Source organism: Schistocerca cancellata, chromosome 1, assembly GCF_023864275.1.
Source record: "Schistocerca cancellata isolate TAMUIC-IGC-003103 chromosome 1, iqSchCanc2.1, whole genome shotgun sequence".
Taxonomy (NCBI): Eukaryota; Metazoa; Arthropoda; class Insecta; order Orthoptera; family Acrididae; genus Schistocerca; species Schistocerca cancellata.
In genome coordinates this window covers 1,035,960,900-1,035,977,386 of record NC_064626.1, presented here as the reverse complement: position 1 = coordinate 1,035,977,386, position 16,487 = coordinate 1,035,960,900, and the positions used below count along the sequence as shown (strand labels likewise).

Sequence of the window (16,487 nt, the reverse complement as noted above, 5' to 3'; positions counted from 1 at the left end):
GACATTGAGAGAGGCAGGAAGGCTAAGACAAGTTGAAAAAGAGATGGAGAACTATTGACTAGATATATTGGGACTAAGTGAAGTAGGGTGGCCAGAATCTGGGGAATTCCAAACACAAAATGGTGGAGTGTTGCTGTATGCGGGTCAGACCGGTGAGGACGCGATGCACAAGAATGGTGTAGGGCTCTTACTATCTAAAAGCAGCAAGAAGAGCTTACTGGAGTGGGAACCAGTCTCAGAACGGATAATAACCGCACGCTTTAAAACAAATGTGCGATATGTCACTGTAATTCAATGCTATGCACCTACTTCAATAGCTAAAGGAGAATTAAAAGATGCATTTTATACAGAGCTTAACGGAGTTCTTAGACAGATAAATTCTAGGGACATAAAAATTTTAATGGGTGACTTGAACGCAGAAGTTGGTTCAGAAAATGAAGGGCTTGAACATATCATGGGCGTGCATGGCATGGGGATCAGGAATGTAAATGGTGAACTGTTGATAGATACATACGCTCAACATGACCTAGTCATTGGAGGCACATTGTTTCCACATCGTAACTGCCATAAGATAACATGGGTTTCTCCAGACCACGTTACCGAAAATCAAATAGACCACATAGTCATAAGCCGCAAGTTCCGACACTCTGTGTTAGATGTCAGAAATAGAAGAGGGGCAGACTTTGGAAGTGACCACCACCTAGTTTTGGCGGAATTCAGACTGAAGATAGTGGCAAATAGAACCAAGCTCAATCATAGGTGCAAGAAAATAGAGGTGGCAAGATTAAAAGACCAACAGATCAAAGAAACATTTGCCCTTGAACTACAAAATAGATTCCAGGTCCTCTCTGAAGAAAACTTTATGGAAGAGGGAATTGAAACGTGCTGGCAAAAAATCAAGAACTGTTATTTAGATGTGGGAGAAAAAATCCTAGGATTTAAGGCACATCAAAGGAAGGAATGGATCTCCGATGCTACGTGGAATGAAATCAGCCACAGGAAAGAACTAAAACTTAAGTTAAATTTTTGTAAGACAAGAGCGCAGAAGAGCGAAGCGCATAAAGAATACATGGAGGCAAACAAAAAAGTGAAAACATTGCTACGTCGAGATAAAAGGAAATGGATAGATGAGCAAGCAAAATTAGCAGAAGAGGCAGCAAGACAAGGAAATATGAAAGACCTCTACAACATTACCAAACGGTTGTCAATGAAGAACTTCAGACATGAAGGACCAGTTAAGAACAAGAATGGTGTGATGCTTACAACTCAACAGGCACAGCTACAGAGATGGGAGGAGCACTTCAGGGAACTGTTAAATTGTGAAGACAACCAAGAGAAACAAGTACGAGATGTTCCAGAGGATGTCGAAGAAGACCAAAATATAAATTTGCAGTGCCCCACAATGGACGAAATTAGGATTGCCTTGAAAACACTAAAAAATACAAAGGCTCCAGGCCTAGACAACATAGCACCGGAACTCTTAAAAGCCGATACTGAAAGTACTGTTAAAATGCTCCATCCTTTGCTGAAGCATATTTGGCTTGAAGAGAAATCTCCAAAGGAGTTGAAAAATGGCTTGGTGGTAAAGCTCCCAAAAAAGGGAAATTTGTCAGACTGTAACAACTGGTGTGGTATTACATTGTTGTCAGTGCCCAGTAAGGTCCTCACCAAAATTATTTTAAACAGAATTAAAGAATCCCTTGAAAAGCGACTGCGTAAAGAACAGGCCGGTTTTAGGGCACAACGCAGCTGTGTTGATCTTATTAACACTCTTAGGATCATCTTAGAGCAAAGCAAAGAATTCCAAGCAACCATGTACCTGGCATTCATTGATTTTCAAAAGGCCTTCGATTCCGGGAAACATAAAGTGCTCTGGCAGGTGTTGCGGAAGTATGGCATACCACAGAAGATCTTAAACATCATAAAAGATCTATATGATGGCTACGAATGCTGCATACTCCACAAGGGAAATATGACAGAGCCCATAAAAGTAACAACTGGAGTCCGGCAGGGTTGCATTTTGTTACCAACACTTTTTCTACTCATTCTAGACTCTGTTATGAGAAGAGTCACAGCAGGCAGGAGATGAGGAATCCAGTGGGGGATCCACGAATGTCTGGAGGATTTGGATTTTGCAGACGACATAGTTTTATTAGCTCCAAGGCTGACTGATATGCAAGCTAAATTAAGCTTGCTGAAAGAAGAAGCAGAGACTGCTGGCCTCAAGATAAATACAGGCAAAACAAAGGAAATGAGAGTAAATTCAGGTAACATGGAGATGCCCCTGTTAATAGGTGAGCAGCGAGTGGAGACTGTCAACTCATTCCTGTATCTGGGTAGTATAGTGGCGGAAGATGGTGGAGCTGGAGATGACGTGAAAAACCGCATTAAAAAGGCAAATGCTGCCTTCGTACAATTGTATCCAATATGGAAAAATAGAAATATCACATACAAAACAAAAATCCGTATTTTTAATACAAATGTGAAGGCTGTCCTTCTGTACGCCAGTGAAAGCTGGAAAATGGATAAAAAGATAACAACCCATTTACAAAGCTTCATAAATAGATGTCTTTGACGCATCATGAATATCTGGTGGCCAGAAAAAATATGTAATGAGGAGCTCTGGCGAATAACAAACCAGATACCTATAGAAGACCAGATACGAGAGAGAAAGTGGGGCTGGTTGGGGCACACCTTGAGAAAACCAGATGGAGCCATCGAGAAAAAAGCATTGGAATGGAATCCTCAGGGAACAAGGAAGAGAGGAAGACCAAGGGGCACATGGAAGAGGACAGTGGAAGGGGAAGCAAAAAGAGTTGGCAAGACCTGGGCAGAATTGAGGCAAATGGCCAAAGACAGAGACGGATGGCGAGTTCTCCTGGATGCCCTATGCCCCCATAGGGGCCAAAGGAATTAAGTCAAGTAAGTCAAGTCTATTAGCTTCATGCGGGTAACCTATCATTTTGTATGATCTAGAGTGTAGATTCAGCATCTATCTAATTTGCATACCGATGGAGCACCTGATGAGCAAGAGGTAATGTCCACAGCACACATGGTTGCTGGCACCCTGAGTTAATATTAAAGAATTCTGGTGCAGTACACATGCCATATAAGTGATAATATGGAAGATATTTGCAAAAATAAAATAAATATTTATGGGGAAGAAAAACATAATGGGGAAAAATCCACATGCTTTGTTACAGCGCCACTCCTCTCCTGTCCCACTTACCATGGTCATGTAAGTGTTTGTACTGGAAGTGTTCACACCAATTAAAATCACAATGTTTTCTGTAAATCTTCCATCTCATGATCTGCTGGATGCAGGTACAAAGGGCATTCAAAAAGTTTTGCACAGTCGTCTCTAATTTTTATTTTATTTTTTGCAGGAGGAGAATGAAATTTTTTGTGAACGTACTTGGAACATTTAGCTAGACATTGAGCCTACTCAGTGTAGCCTACTCAGTGTAGCCTCTATCAGCTGTGACACATCTGGCCCAGCATTCTTTCCATTATGTAAATGCACTTTGGTAAAATTCTGGAGATTGACTTTTGCACCATCGCTTGACAGAGAAAATAAGGTTTTCCTCACTACCAAATGTTTTACCACACAGGTGGGCCTTCAGATGACCAAAGAGGTAAAAATCAGACAGAGCCAAGTCCGGACTGTAGGGAAGATGAGGAACAATTTTCCAACCCCATTTCCTAATTTTCTCCCATCTCATAAGGGCTGTATGGGGTTTGGCATTGTAATGATGTAGTCTGACGAGCTGACCCTGAAGCTGTGGTCTGTGGGTCTTGATGGCACGTCGCAGCTTGTCCAATGACAAACAGTAACAGTCTCGGTTAATTGTGGAGCCAGGTTCCCAAAAGTCAATGAAAATGACACCATACTGTTCCCAGAAGGAGGAGGCCATCACCTTTCGGCTTGCTGTTCGTGAAAATCTTGGTTTCTTCTTCCAAGGGGAACCCGGATGACACCACTCGATGGATTGGGTTTTGCTCTCAGGTTCAGACAAAAACAACATGGTTCATACTGGGTAATGACACCATCAAAACACTGTTTCCACTCTTCAGTGAAGGTCTTCATGAGACCCTCGCACACATTCTTCCTCATCATTTTCATTTCTCTCGTCAATAATCTAGGCACCCAATGTGCACAGATTTTTTTGTACCCTAGTGACTGTACCAGTGATGCCACACTACCTAATGATGGAGTCATTTCAGCAAGCTGTCATGTCACCACACATCTCTCATTTTGGATGATTTGATCAATGGTGTCCTTATTCACACCACTCAATGCCGTTGTTGGTCTACCACATCCTGGATTGTCCAGTAGAGAGAAATCATCTACTTTAAAGCCCTGCAACCACCGCTGGATACTGCTGTGATCCATTGTGTCCTCCCCACAAAGGGGTAGCAACTTCCTGTGAACCCATGTAGCAGAGTCATCGCTGGTCTGGAAGAGGAATTCCATCACTGACCGTTGTCGCAACCTGATATCTACTTCACAGTCCATTACGGCTCACCCATAAATAAAAGAAAATACTTTTATATACCAACTTATAGTTAAATCTTCCAAGTATGTTTACAAAATATTTCAGTCTTCTCCTGCAAAAAATAAAAAAAAAATTAGAGACGACTGTGCAAAACCTTTTAAATGCTCTTTTACACTGACAGAACTCTTCTGGATATTCTCCCACCCATCCCTCCTTGTACATGACTTCAGTGCACACAATGTGCTGTGGGGCTCAGCTACCCCTTACTCCAGGGATCAAATTATCAAGCGCCTCATCCATTCAAAGAATATCTGTCAAAGAATACAGTCAGCAGGCTATTTTCAAACAACAGGAGATAGTGGATAAGGTGCACCATCTCAAGGGCACAATCCTGTTGTTTGAAGATGGTCTGCTGACTGTATCACAACCAGTTTGCCCTTTGAGCCATTCACCTTATCAGCTGCGTGATTCACCAAGTTCTCACAGATTCCATTTCCCAGTCTATGAACCATCTCGGATCATAGGATGTCCCTTGGTGGATTGGCGAATGTCGCTTGACAATCAGGCAGCTGTGCAGCATTGTGGAAATTCAAACACAGTCCAACTACAGAAAACATTTGTGCCTGCAGGTCTGTAAGAGCACAAGTGAGGTGAGTGATAAAAGAACAGAAAAATAACTTCTGGGAGGAATTTATGGCCTCCATGAATCTGTCCACTTCCTCTGTACAAGTTTGTAACTCAATAATGTAGTTTTCAGGCCAGGACAGTACCCCTCCCCTCATGGCCTTGTCAACAAAAGGGATCTTGGTGGACATGCCTAAAGATATGGCTGCACATGTGGTTACTGTCACTGTGTCATTCAGACAAACTCTTGCATTCCAGGTTTTCCACAGACTTTGGAGATCACAAGGCTCTGTTTCCTTCTTGTATAATGAAGTGGTTTACAATATTTGATTTTCCATGTGGGAATTGGAATCAGCTCTGTCTGTGGTCAGAAACACTGCTCTAGGACTGGATCAGTTTCATTTTGCCATGCTGTGTCATCTGTGCCCTGGAGCCAAAGGCATGTTATTATAAGATCTGGTTTGATTCACATTAACTCATGACTTGGAAGGAGGCAGCATTAATTCCAGTGTGGAAAGCAGGCTATGATTGTACAGACCCTAACAGTTACGTTTGTCTAGAATTTACCAGTTGTATGGGTAAAACTCTTGAACATGTGCTCAACCACTGGCTTCTCGAAGCCTGATGTCACCTGTGCTGCTCCCAGTGCAGTTACAGGTGCTATATTTCTGCCCTTGACAACGTAATTCTACTGGAGGTGGAGACAAGACTCCTTCGCCGAAACCATTTGTTTGCTGTACTTTTTGACCTGGGAAAAGCATATGACACCACTTGGAGATACATTGTCTTTTGCCAACTTCATAACTGGGGATTATGAGGACGCCTGCGACTTTTTATCAAATCCTTCATAAAGACCGGTGCTTTTGATATTGTGTTGATGATGCCTTGTCTGATTGGTATGTTTCGGAGAATGGGGTCCCCCCAGGCAGTGTATTCAGTGTCACATGGTTTGCAATCACTATAAATGGCACCTCCTCCACAATAAGTAGGCCTAGTAAATGCTCTTTCTTTGCCGATGATTTCACAGTATGCTACTTTTACTCCAAATTTAAGACGACAAGACAACTACAGCTGACCACCAGGAGGTTGGAAGCTTGGGCCAATATAATTGGTTGTGGGTTCTTGCCAGAGAAGACTTTGTGTGTCCATTTTAATCATGCTTGTCAAATTTTTAACCAACTTGAGCTCACAATGGGGACAGCAGTTCACATTTTAAGAACAATGTCTGCTTTTTGTATCTCCTGTTTGACTCTGAATTAACATGGCTCCCACACGTGAAAGACCTGCGAACAAAGGACTTCAAACCATTAAATACACACATTAAAAAAAGTTTTGCACCACCTCAGTTCCAAAAGTTCCAGAACCTGTACAGAAAATTGGAATAGAGATCAACATAAACATCATTTACACCCTTTTTATTGCTCATGGAAAACATACATTGCATGTTGCAGCACCATACAGCGAGACCTTCAGAGGCGGTGGTCCAGATCGCTGTACACACCGGTACCTCTAATACCCAGTAGCACGTCTTATTGCATTGATGCATGCGTATATTCATCATGGCATACCATCCACAAGTTCAAGGCACTGGGAAGGGAAGGGAGGGGAGGGGAGGGGAGGGGGGGAGGGGAGGGGAGGGGAGGGGAGGGGAGCCCACAGTCATCAGCTGTACACTTGACAGTATGTGCGAGAATGGCTTTGGTCATAATGTTAATGCTGACTGCTAGTATAACATGAATATGTCCACTGTTTGGCATATTTTCCTGATAGGCAATGTAATTTATACTACAGTTTGACAATAGTGATGAATTCATGGGTTTTCTTATTTCACACCATTCATTTATATTGCCTAGTATGACACAAATATTTTATGAGCCTGATGGCCTGCAGACCAAAACTAGTTGTTTATTATAGAAATTTTGTCACCAGCTCTTGGAAGTAAAATATGATACTGTCCAAATATTTACAGACTGTGGGCCACAACCTTTTTAAAATACACTGGTTCTGCTTACCCAAACTAAATGTAACATTGTAAAATTAAGAATACTGCTACAGTGGAAAAAAAAAAAAAAAACAGATGCCACTTACTCAGTTAAATAACTGCTGTGTGTCTCCAATTGCTAGATCAATAGCTTTCTGATCACACTGTCATTTATCAAAGAACAGTTGTAAGAATAGAGGCTTGCTTACATTGAACATTTGTAGTTGTCATGCAACTAACAGGAAATCTTCAGTCCATAACTCAAAATAATCATACAATTTGTAGAGGTGACAATACAGTGATAAGTTTCTTATTTTCTTTTAAATATTTAAGAGATTTCAAATTTCTTGCTTTAAGCAAAGCAAAATTTATTTTGGTATTATTCTCTTTCTTTTACTGTGATGGCAAAAATTAAGTTTCAACCCAAACTGATTTTTATTGTTAGCAAAAACTACCATTAAAAGATAAATGTACCAGGAACTGAGGCTAAAAATTCCTAATTTACTGAACAGTCCTCTGTGAGATTATTCTTACTAGTCACTTTTGCTGAGTAACAGCTTCATTTATTTAAACTGCAATACCCCAATAAAGGCCTCCATGACACAACAGGATTAGAAATTAATTTAGCACCCAGTTTTTCAAGTTAGTACATTAACAGGTACTTCTAATCACAAAGCATGCCGAACTGTGCATGTGCATTGGTTTGTCTATGTGTTCAATCCATTTTAGCTTATCTGCTAGCTTTACACACATTGCTTAATTTACTGCATGATCCTTGTTTCTTTACAATTCATTTATTTTTGTTCACTCATTCATCATGTTCCATAGATCCCATCAAGGAGGAGAACTTTACAGATGAAGAACTAGCCAAAGTATATGTAGGAAAAGAAAAGCAACTACTACAAAGATCGGTAATGAAGTATGACTGTACAGATTATGTTCTTACTCCAGCTAGAAGTAAATTAGTAGGAAAGCTGCTAATTTGAAATAAATTGATGTCTCCTCAGTTATATTAAAGTGCTGCTGTTTAGCTCGTACTGGAAGCTTAATTTTTACAAAAGTACATTGTTGTTTTCCAGATAAGACAGTCTGATGAAAGGGACTGAAAGATAGTAAGGCCAAATAGCTCCATTTGTTATGCAATTCCTAAAATGAGTAGAACTTTTTCTTTCCCACTCTCTATTTCATATGTAATAATATAGGATGCAACTGTGAAATCTGCAAATTATTATCCAAACTATATTTTCCAAAACTTTACTACTCAGTCTATAGTTTATAGTCTGCTGATAACAACAGTGTAAATAGTTCTTGCAGAAACATTTTACTTAAAGTAATATTCAAAGTTTGCATCTCATGAAAACCAGGTGCAATTCCAAAATTCAACCCTATTAATAATTTTTGTTTTAGGATTGGCATATCCCAGTTGATAGCCTTCATACAGGTCTTCCTAAATAACTTCTTTTTTTCGGAAATCTGTCTGTCTGAAAAGTTACCCCAATCAAAACTGTTGTCATCAAAAATACCCCAGAATTCCTACACATCATTTCCAAGCGCATATAATAGCTTTGTATATTAACATTCTGTGATAACAGTCCTAGGCGCATCTTTAAATAGGTGTTTGCACACAGCAGCATCAGTCTGTGGCGAGCTGTTGTAGTGTGAACTCATCATGTTAAGTTCTGTGCCAGCCAACATTATCTCAAGTGAGCTCACGCCAAGTAACCATCACGTAATGTTGAGGCACTCAGTGTGTCTTTAGCACTGAGTCTTAAAAAATTCCATACCAATAGACATGGACAAAGTGAGGTGGCAAAGTGGTTAGCACAATGGATTTGCATTCAGAAGGACGACGGTTCCAACTCTCATCCAGCCATCCTGATTTAGATTTTCTGTGAGTTCCCTAAGTCACTTCAGGCAAATGCTGGGATGGTTCCTTTGAAAGGACATGGCCAACTTCTTTCCCCACCCTGCTCTGATTCGATGGGACCAATGAATTTGTTGTTTGGTCCCCTCCACCAAATCTGCCACCACCAACAGGTATGATGAGATAAGCATGTAAATACAGACACTTGTAGACAAAGTGTAACCACCAATTCCCCTTCTTGCCCCATATGTGGGGTAAGATGGGGAACTAGCATGAATTAATCTCTAAAGCTTAAATAAGGCCTGGAATAACAAAATCATGTGACCATAAGGTTTCGAAACATGGTTCTGCGAATTGTAGAATCAGGTATTATGTTTTATTTAGGCCTCTCACTTTCACATAGTACACAAGTGTGGGCAGCCTCATCATCATCACTTTCTATCCCTGCACAAGTGTCATGGGCCCAGCATCCGCAGCTAATACACCTTCAGAGAAGTCATAGCAGTATAAACATTCTTCACTCTCTTCCTCGTTGTCATTCGACCTCAGTTTATTATCCCTTGAGCATGAAGGGGTGGTTAAGACGTCGTTAACGTTTGTCACTTTTTCGTTGTCATTATGTCCTTTTGGTGGTATGCCAGGTTTATTAAACGTCTTTGAGAAGAGTTTTCGTTTACATGCAGCACGTTTGGGGACTCCTTTTCGTTTAATTTCTTCAGATAGTTCACTCCTATAAGGAGATTAGGTTAATACAACGGGTTTTCCACGCACTGTTAGGTGATTTCCTTTTGGTTTTTTTATCCACCTTTGGAATAGCTAACACCATTTCAGGGCTGGTAACCTGAAAGTTAGACAAAACAGAGGCTTGATTGTCAGTTGTTAATTGTTCAGGTGTTTTATGTCTTGACAACATCTCTGGTATTTGGTCTTCCGTTTCTGTAAGTTCAGATGTGTGAGCTTGATGAATGTCTGTAGTTGAACAGGGAAGGTAATCACTTTCTTGAAACACATTTCTGTGTACAGGCCAAATGCCTGTTTTCCGAAACCCGTTCACTGCTGTGGACATTGTAGCTGAATGAATGAAGGCTTTGCCGAATAAACTTGCGATCTGGTGCAGCATAACAACTTTTCCAGGATGGGTTCGAAGCCACGATCTTACTTCATCTTCGTAAAATTTACAGAGAGGTTTCATAAATGCCACGTCCAATGGTTGAAGATGGTGTGAGCAGTCTGGTGGCAAACACAGCAAGACAACCCCATTTTTGTGGGCCACATCTATCAGTTCAAAATTCTTGGTGTGCGTTTTGTGGCAGTCCAATATGAGAAGTATTTGTCTTTCCTTTGATGCTCCAGTAAATGCAATAAACTTCTTAAACCAAGTCAAAAATAGTTCTTTCGTCATTCAACCAGTTTCTTAGACTTCTGCCCAGGCACCAGGGGGCAGGCCAGTCTCAAATGCTTGTTGCATTCGTTTTCAAGGATAAATTAACACAGATGGTACGTAGCACTCCGATGCTGAAACACAGATTTCTGCAGTCAGTCTGGCCTCTTTCCGCTGAAGTAACTGCTCCCACCTGTCTGCGCCCTTTCAAAGCAACCACCTTTGTGTGACCTTTTGGAATGACTGTTAAACCAGTCTCATCGCAATTGAAAATTCTGTCTAACTTGAATGTGTCTGATTGACTTTCTAACAGATCGAAAAACCGATCTACAGCAACTCAATTAAACCCCATTGCTTGTGCGATTGATGTGGCCTCTGCTTTTCGTATTGTTAAGGTAGGATTTCGTGCAAGAAACCCATTTAACCAATCTCTACAAGCAGATTTGGCTGCAGTATTAAATGGATGTTTGATGTTATTTTGTTCAACTAGCTGAAAAGTAAGTTTGCAAAGTTCTTTAAGTGTTAGGCCAAAATACTGTCCTTCCATCTGTGTTAAGTAGTCTTTAAGTTCTGCCTCTTGTTCTGGGGTAAACACACTAGTGATTGTTCCTAACCTTTTCACAACTGTATAGCCAGGATTAGCATGTTTCTTTGCCACATGTCATTCAGTCATTGTCTGTGGCACATTGAGCTGTCGAGCAGCCCTGAAAGAACCTATATGACCTTCTATAACAGCATTTACAGCGCCTTCCATTGACTCCAATGACCAATCTTGCCTAGACGTTTGTCGCTGATACTTGCGAACCATCTGAAATAAAACACGTGGAACGTACTATTGAGTCAGATCATTCCTGGTAATCTATATAATATAGTAAATACCATATTTCCAATAGTCAGTTGTTAAAGCATAGCAAGAATACTGACTTTGCACGTTTTGTGCATTTTTATTCACCATATAACCTAAGGCATACTTTGTAATTAATTATGAAATGTTGGAATAACAAATACCATTCTATTTAAAATTGTATTCAATGTTTAATGTACGTGTTCAAAACCTGCAGCGAGGTAAACACATGAGACGATAAGAATGTAATGGTTGGACAAATAGTAGGGGCAAGACGGGGAAGCTCCCCATCTTGCCCCGCCCCGTCTTGCCCCCTACCATGCTGTCAGGTTATGTTATGCCTACATGAACACTATTTAGTGAACATTGACTACTGACACAGCAGTTTACTGTTAATAAGACATACTATTCTGTGCTATATATACAGTCTGGACAAATGTTCACGAAACACATGTTTTAGGATCTCGAAAGGTGTAAAACATTGCAAATCAGTATAACAATTGTACATACCTTGCAAAGCTCACAGATACCGCCACAAAACTAAGGTTCAGCAATGTCAACACACTGGGACCTGTGTTTTGATGATGTTGCTATCCACAGATGGCAGCACTCTGTAGCTTATAGCCCTTTCCCGTCTTACCCCACCTCCCCGTCTTGCCCCGCCTTCCCCTAAATAGACTGATATACTATAAGTCAATTACTATAAATCATGTTGTTTACAAAGCTGCTGGTAACAGCTGCTACACTGTACTCAAGTATTTTTCTGATTCACTACACCTTCTTGCACATTTTACTCAAACTTTTCTAGTTTCATGGGATTAATTTGCAAAACTACAATGGCTGTTATAATAAAAAAAATTGTACTCTTCCATTTAGCATATGCCATTGGCAGGTTATGGACTATGATAAGGACAGGAGTATAAAATCATGACACAGATAATTTACCTTTTATTAATCATAAATAAATAAATATACATCAACTTACTACTTGCAATGTATTTGGCTTGGATTACTATGTAAAAAAGCAACATAAATGGCAAGGATTAGGCACATAATTTGTCATATATTCATAGCTTACAGTACATGCCTATATTCGTTGAATGAAAGGAGGAAGACTGCTCAGAAGGAATTAGTGTTTTATTCTTTTTAAAATAAATTTATAATGGATTTTATATTTTCTTTAAATGTACCTTGGGCTTATTCTCAGTCCTAAAATTTGAGTACATTACATTAAACAAATTCACACCCATTGAACTAGGCAACACCGTGTGAGCAAGAAGTGCTGTAACATTTTGTCAATGGATCAGAATATTGTATTCCTCAGTATCAAAGGAGGAAACCAATTTAAATTGGAATCCACAATCTTAGAATCAACGTCCTTTTTTTCTATCCCAGACTCTTGCAGAATGGATCCATTCAGCTCAGTTATTAACTGCAGATTTTTATAAGAAACATTTTTCCTTGATACATTACATTTTGCCTGCAGTGAGCTTATTACAGATTTTCGTCTGAATTTAAACATACATCAGTTTACTTATGTTGTCTTAGATATAATGTTTTGAAGGTACAAATGTGTTGTTTGTGATGTCTAAAGAGTACATAATGAAGAAATTGTCGACAATGCCGTCATGGGCTAAATGCAGTCATCTAAAATATTCATATGAATGAATAAAGCACTATATTGTTTATTGGGGTCTGACAGACACAATACTAAAGGATCCACAGTTCATCTCCCTGATCTGAGCAGATTACATTCCTATATAATCTGCAAAACTACTCAAATGTCTCCAAAAATAAGAAATAATAAATTCACTAAGAAAGTTACTGCTTAATCAGTAACAATTAAATTCATCATTGGGTGTTGCTCTTCTTTAGCATTTAAATGTTAAAATCAAATAAATACATGATGTGCTTGACAAAGAATCTATTTACATAGTCATCACTTCCTTTCTAAGAGTAGTCAATGTAGTTGGCACAAAGCACTTTGATTGGCAATATTACAATTCTGACAGGGTCTCTTAATGTCACATCCTGTCCAGGCACATAAGGCTTAAAACATATTGTTGCTCTTCTCACAGTAAAAGAAAGCAGCCATAAACCACTTTAATTAATAATATGGTTATGTATATTGGGACTGATTTCCTCAGATGTTAAGTCCCTTAGTGCTTAGAGCCATTTTTGTTATGTATATTTCTCTGGAATTATGCATTTACCAAATAAATTGGTGTGGTGATTAAGAAGTGGATTTCTATAGTATCGATGTTGGCTTGAAATTCTGTTCTAATTGTTCAGACACAATTTTCCCTTCATACTCTGGCTAATGTTAGCAAAAAAACCTTTGACAAAGTATGTTTGACTCACTCCACCATTTACAACTGGTCTTTCACAGCAGTGAATTCTCAGTCAACAGACAATTAAATGAGGAAAATCAGAGCCAAAAAAGGATTTGAGACATTGTGTAGCAAAAATATATCAAAAGATTCAGGCCAGTTAGAATTTCAATCACAGTGCCTACATCTGCTAGATTTTCTTGCATATTATAGAGACATAGAAAATATGTTGGATATATCTGTTACTTGTCTGGGACCTCTACCAATTGTTTGGTTTGTGACTTTGTGAAAGTTCCAACTCTTGAGAGTCCTAGTCGAGATGCAGTAATATTGACATATGTTTCGAAACCATGGTTTCAGTGTTAAAGCCTTCAATTATGACATTGCACCCATGAAAAAATGAAAGGAATAATTCATTTGGCAGACATTGTTGCTTCAGTAGTGGGCATTTCAGCATCTGCTGATCCCTCAAATGCAGGCGAGGTCTGCTCTGCATTGTTGCTCTGGCTCTCCTCAGCATCCATCTTGGAAGCATCAAGCATCTCTATTAGTTTATCTGCTCCTATCTCAACCTTGTCAGGGAATGGTTCGAGATTAATGATCTCATGCACTTCTGAATTATCTTCCCCTGCAGGATCATCGACTGCATTATCTGCTTCACTCTGGGCCGATCCATTTATCGATGCAATGGGTGTCCCATGTTCACTGTTAGCTGGTTCTTGTTTACTTGGTTTGTCCTCAGAAGATGGCTGTTTGGCATCTTGTACAGCAGCTGGTACTGTACTTGCTGACTGGCTACTCATGTTTTCACTTGCAGAGGTAGATCCTGCTTCTGTGCTGCCATTGCTGGTGTTAGGCGATAGAACAGTAGGAGCACCAAATAGTGCATCAGACACTACATCAGCAGGTGGCAAGTTGTCACCAGCAACACGGAAGAGGTCAGCCAGCTCAACTGTGTCCTCTGGAGCAACATCGCCATGCTGGATGTACACCGGGATGTACCCAGGAACTGGTGGCAATACCTGGCGTCGAACTGGTGTTGGCGGCAGCCCTGCAACAGTTAAGACATAGCTCAGTATAATGAGTGTGTGACTGCTGCAGGAAAGATGCAAAGACATAGTTAATTTAGTATCTGTCAGTCATGTTGAATATCGTGAAATTACATGTCAAATGTCGTGAATGCCTCCTTTATTTATAGTAGATGCTACATATGTTATCTTTTACTTCTCCTTAACGAAATTAGATCACAAAGTCACGCACAATAAATTAATTTCATAATTTAACAAAAAGTCACAAAGACAAATCATTTGAAAATTGAGTATGTAGTTAACATAGCAGTGCTGAACAAAACCTACCACATGCAAATCGGAGACACGGCATTATCTGTGCATAGCAAACTGCATTTATGTTTGAAACTGGGATGTGAGTTGGTCATATGAGAAAGAGACCACATAGTTAGTTTGTCAATTAACCTCGAGGCATTATATACTGGACAAATTGTGATAAGGGGTGACTGACAGAATGGAGGCAGGGCAAATAGGACAGAAAGTGGCAGGTGATTAAATGTCCATTCTGCTATTGTTCGTAGTTCATAGTAAAATTTTGTAACCAGATTCCACATTGAGTTGGCCATTGATGGGAAGGACTTATTATACAGCAACGACCATATTGCCCTAAGGAACTTGACGCAGTCTGACTGCAGTCCTATTCCATTTACCATATGTACATTTCCTACTCTTCTTTGAATCGTGTTCTACATCCATACCCTGAAAAACACTGTGAAGTGAACGGCAGACAGTACTTCCCACAGTACCAGTCTTGAGGGCTGCTTCCCACTCCATTCACGTATGGAGCACAGGAAGAATGACTGTTAAATGCTTTTGTGTGGGATGTAATTAATCTAATCTTGTCCTCACGATCCCATGGGAGAGATACAGCATTGTAGTACAGTCTTAGAACCATCATTTAAGGCTGGTTGTTGACACTTTGTAAGTAGGCTTTCTCGGGATAATTTGCATCTACCTTAAAATGTCAGCCAGTTCAGTTTCTTCAGCGTCTCTGTGACTTTCTCCCATGGGTCGAACAAACCTGTGACAACTCAGGGAGACCTTCTCTACATACGTTCAATATCCCGTGGTATTCTGATATGGCACGGGATCAACAAACTTAAGCAGTAACCTAGGTAGAGTCGCACGAATGATTTTCAAGCACTCTCCTTTGTAGACTAATTGAATTTCCCTAGTATTTTATCCTTACCACATTTTTGTGTCCTTTAGAAGGCAAATTTTGTAAAAAATGCAAACAGTTGAAGCATCCCGCTGCAAATTTGGCATGAACGAAATAAACTGCTAGCTCGGTAGCATGCATTATCACTACTGGCTAATCTGTGTGTTAAAAATAATTAACCTAATTCATAGAGATGATATGATACTCTCCAATGAAATAAAGGGCAGAAAAAGATGACAGTTTAAATGAAGCATGAAAACTGTTTTACAAATTCTTTCAAGTACTTCCAAATTTTATTAAAAAAACTGTACCGTATGTGCACAGTATGTTCTGGAATGGCAACATCCGGTAAAATTGAAAGGACGATGATCACATGGTACTGAGAACTACAAGCCCACAAGTATTCAATACAAAAATAAAGACCCAGTATCAAATTCACATTTTCTGGGGTATTGACGGTGGACCTTTCCCGATTCAGTCAACCACGCATGTTACATTTCCAATTTGGGTTTATGTAAAGCAGTTCAATGGCAACACACGGGCAGAAAAAAAAAAAAAAATCTGGTCGCAGTGATACGACCTGTGCAGTATTCAAATGCTTTCGTGTAACGATTAACAATAACATCCTTCGGATCGCAAAAAAAAAACCCATACTAAATAATCGGTAAGTTAAATTTAGTATTATTGTTTATTATCAGTGCCAGAAAAAGATATTCCTTGAAAACTACGTTTTTTGGCAAC

The 16,487-nt window shown here is 39.7% G+C and overlaps 1 protein-coding gene across 1 annotated transcript in view; it reads right to left on the bottom strand.

Moving 5' to 3' along the window:
- Window positions 1–12,121: 12,121 nt before the first annotated feature.
- LOC126089903 (uncharacterized) overlaps window positions 12,122–16,487 on the bottom strand; it is a 68,332-nt gene continuing 63,966 nt past the window's right edge. Inside the window, exon 2 of the mRNA XM_049906946.1 lies at window positions 12,122–14,571. Within this exon, the coding sequence (XP_049762903.1) occupies window positions 13,934–14,571 (638 nt within the window). The 3' untranslated portion in view covers window positions 12,122–13,933. The remainder of the gene's footprint in view (window positions 14,572–16,487) is intronic.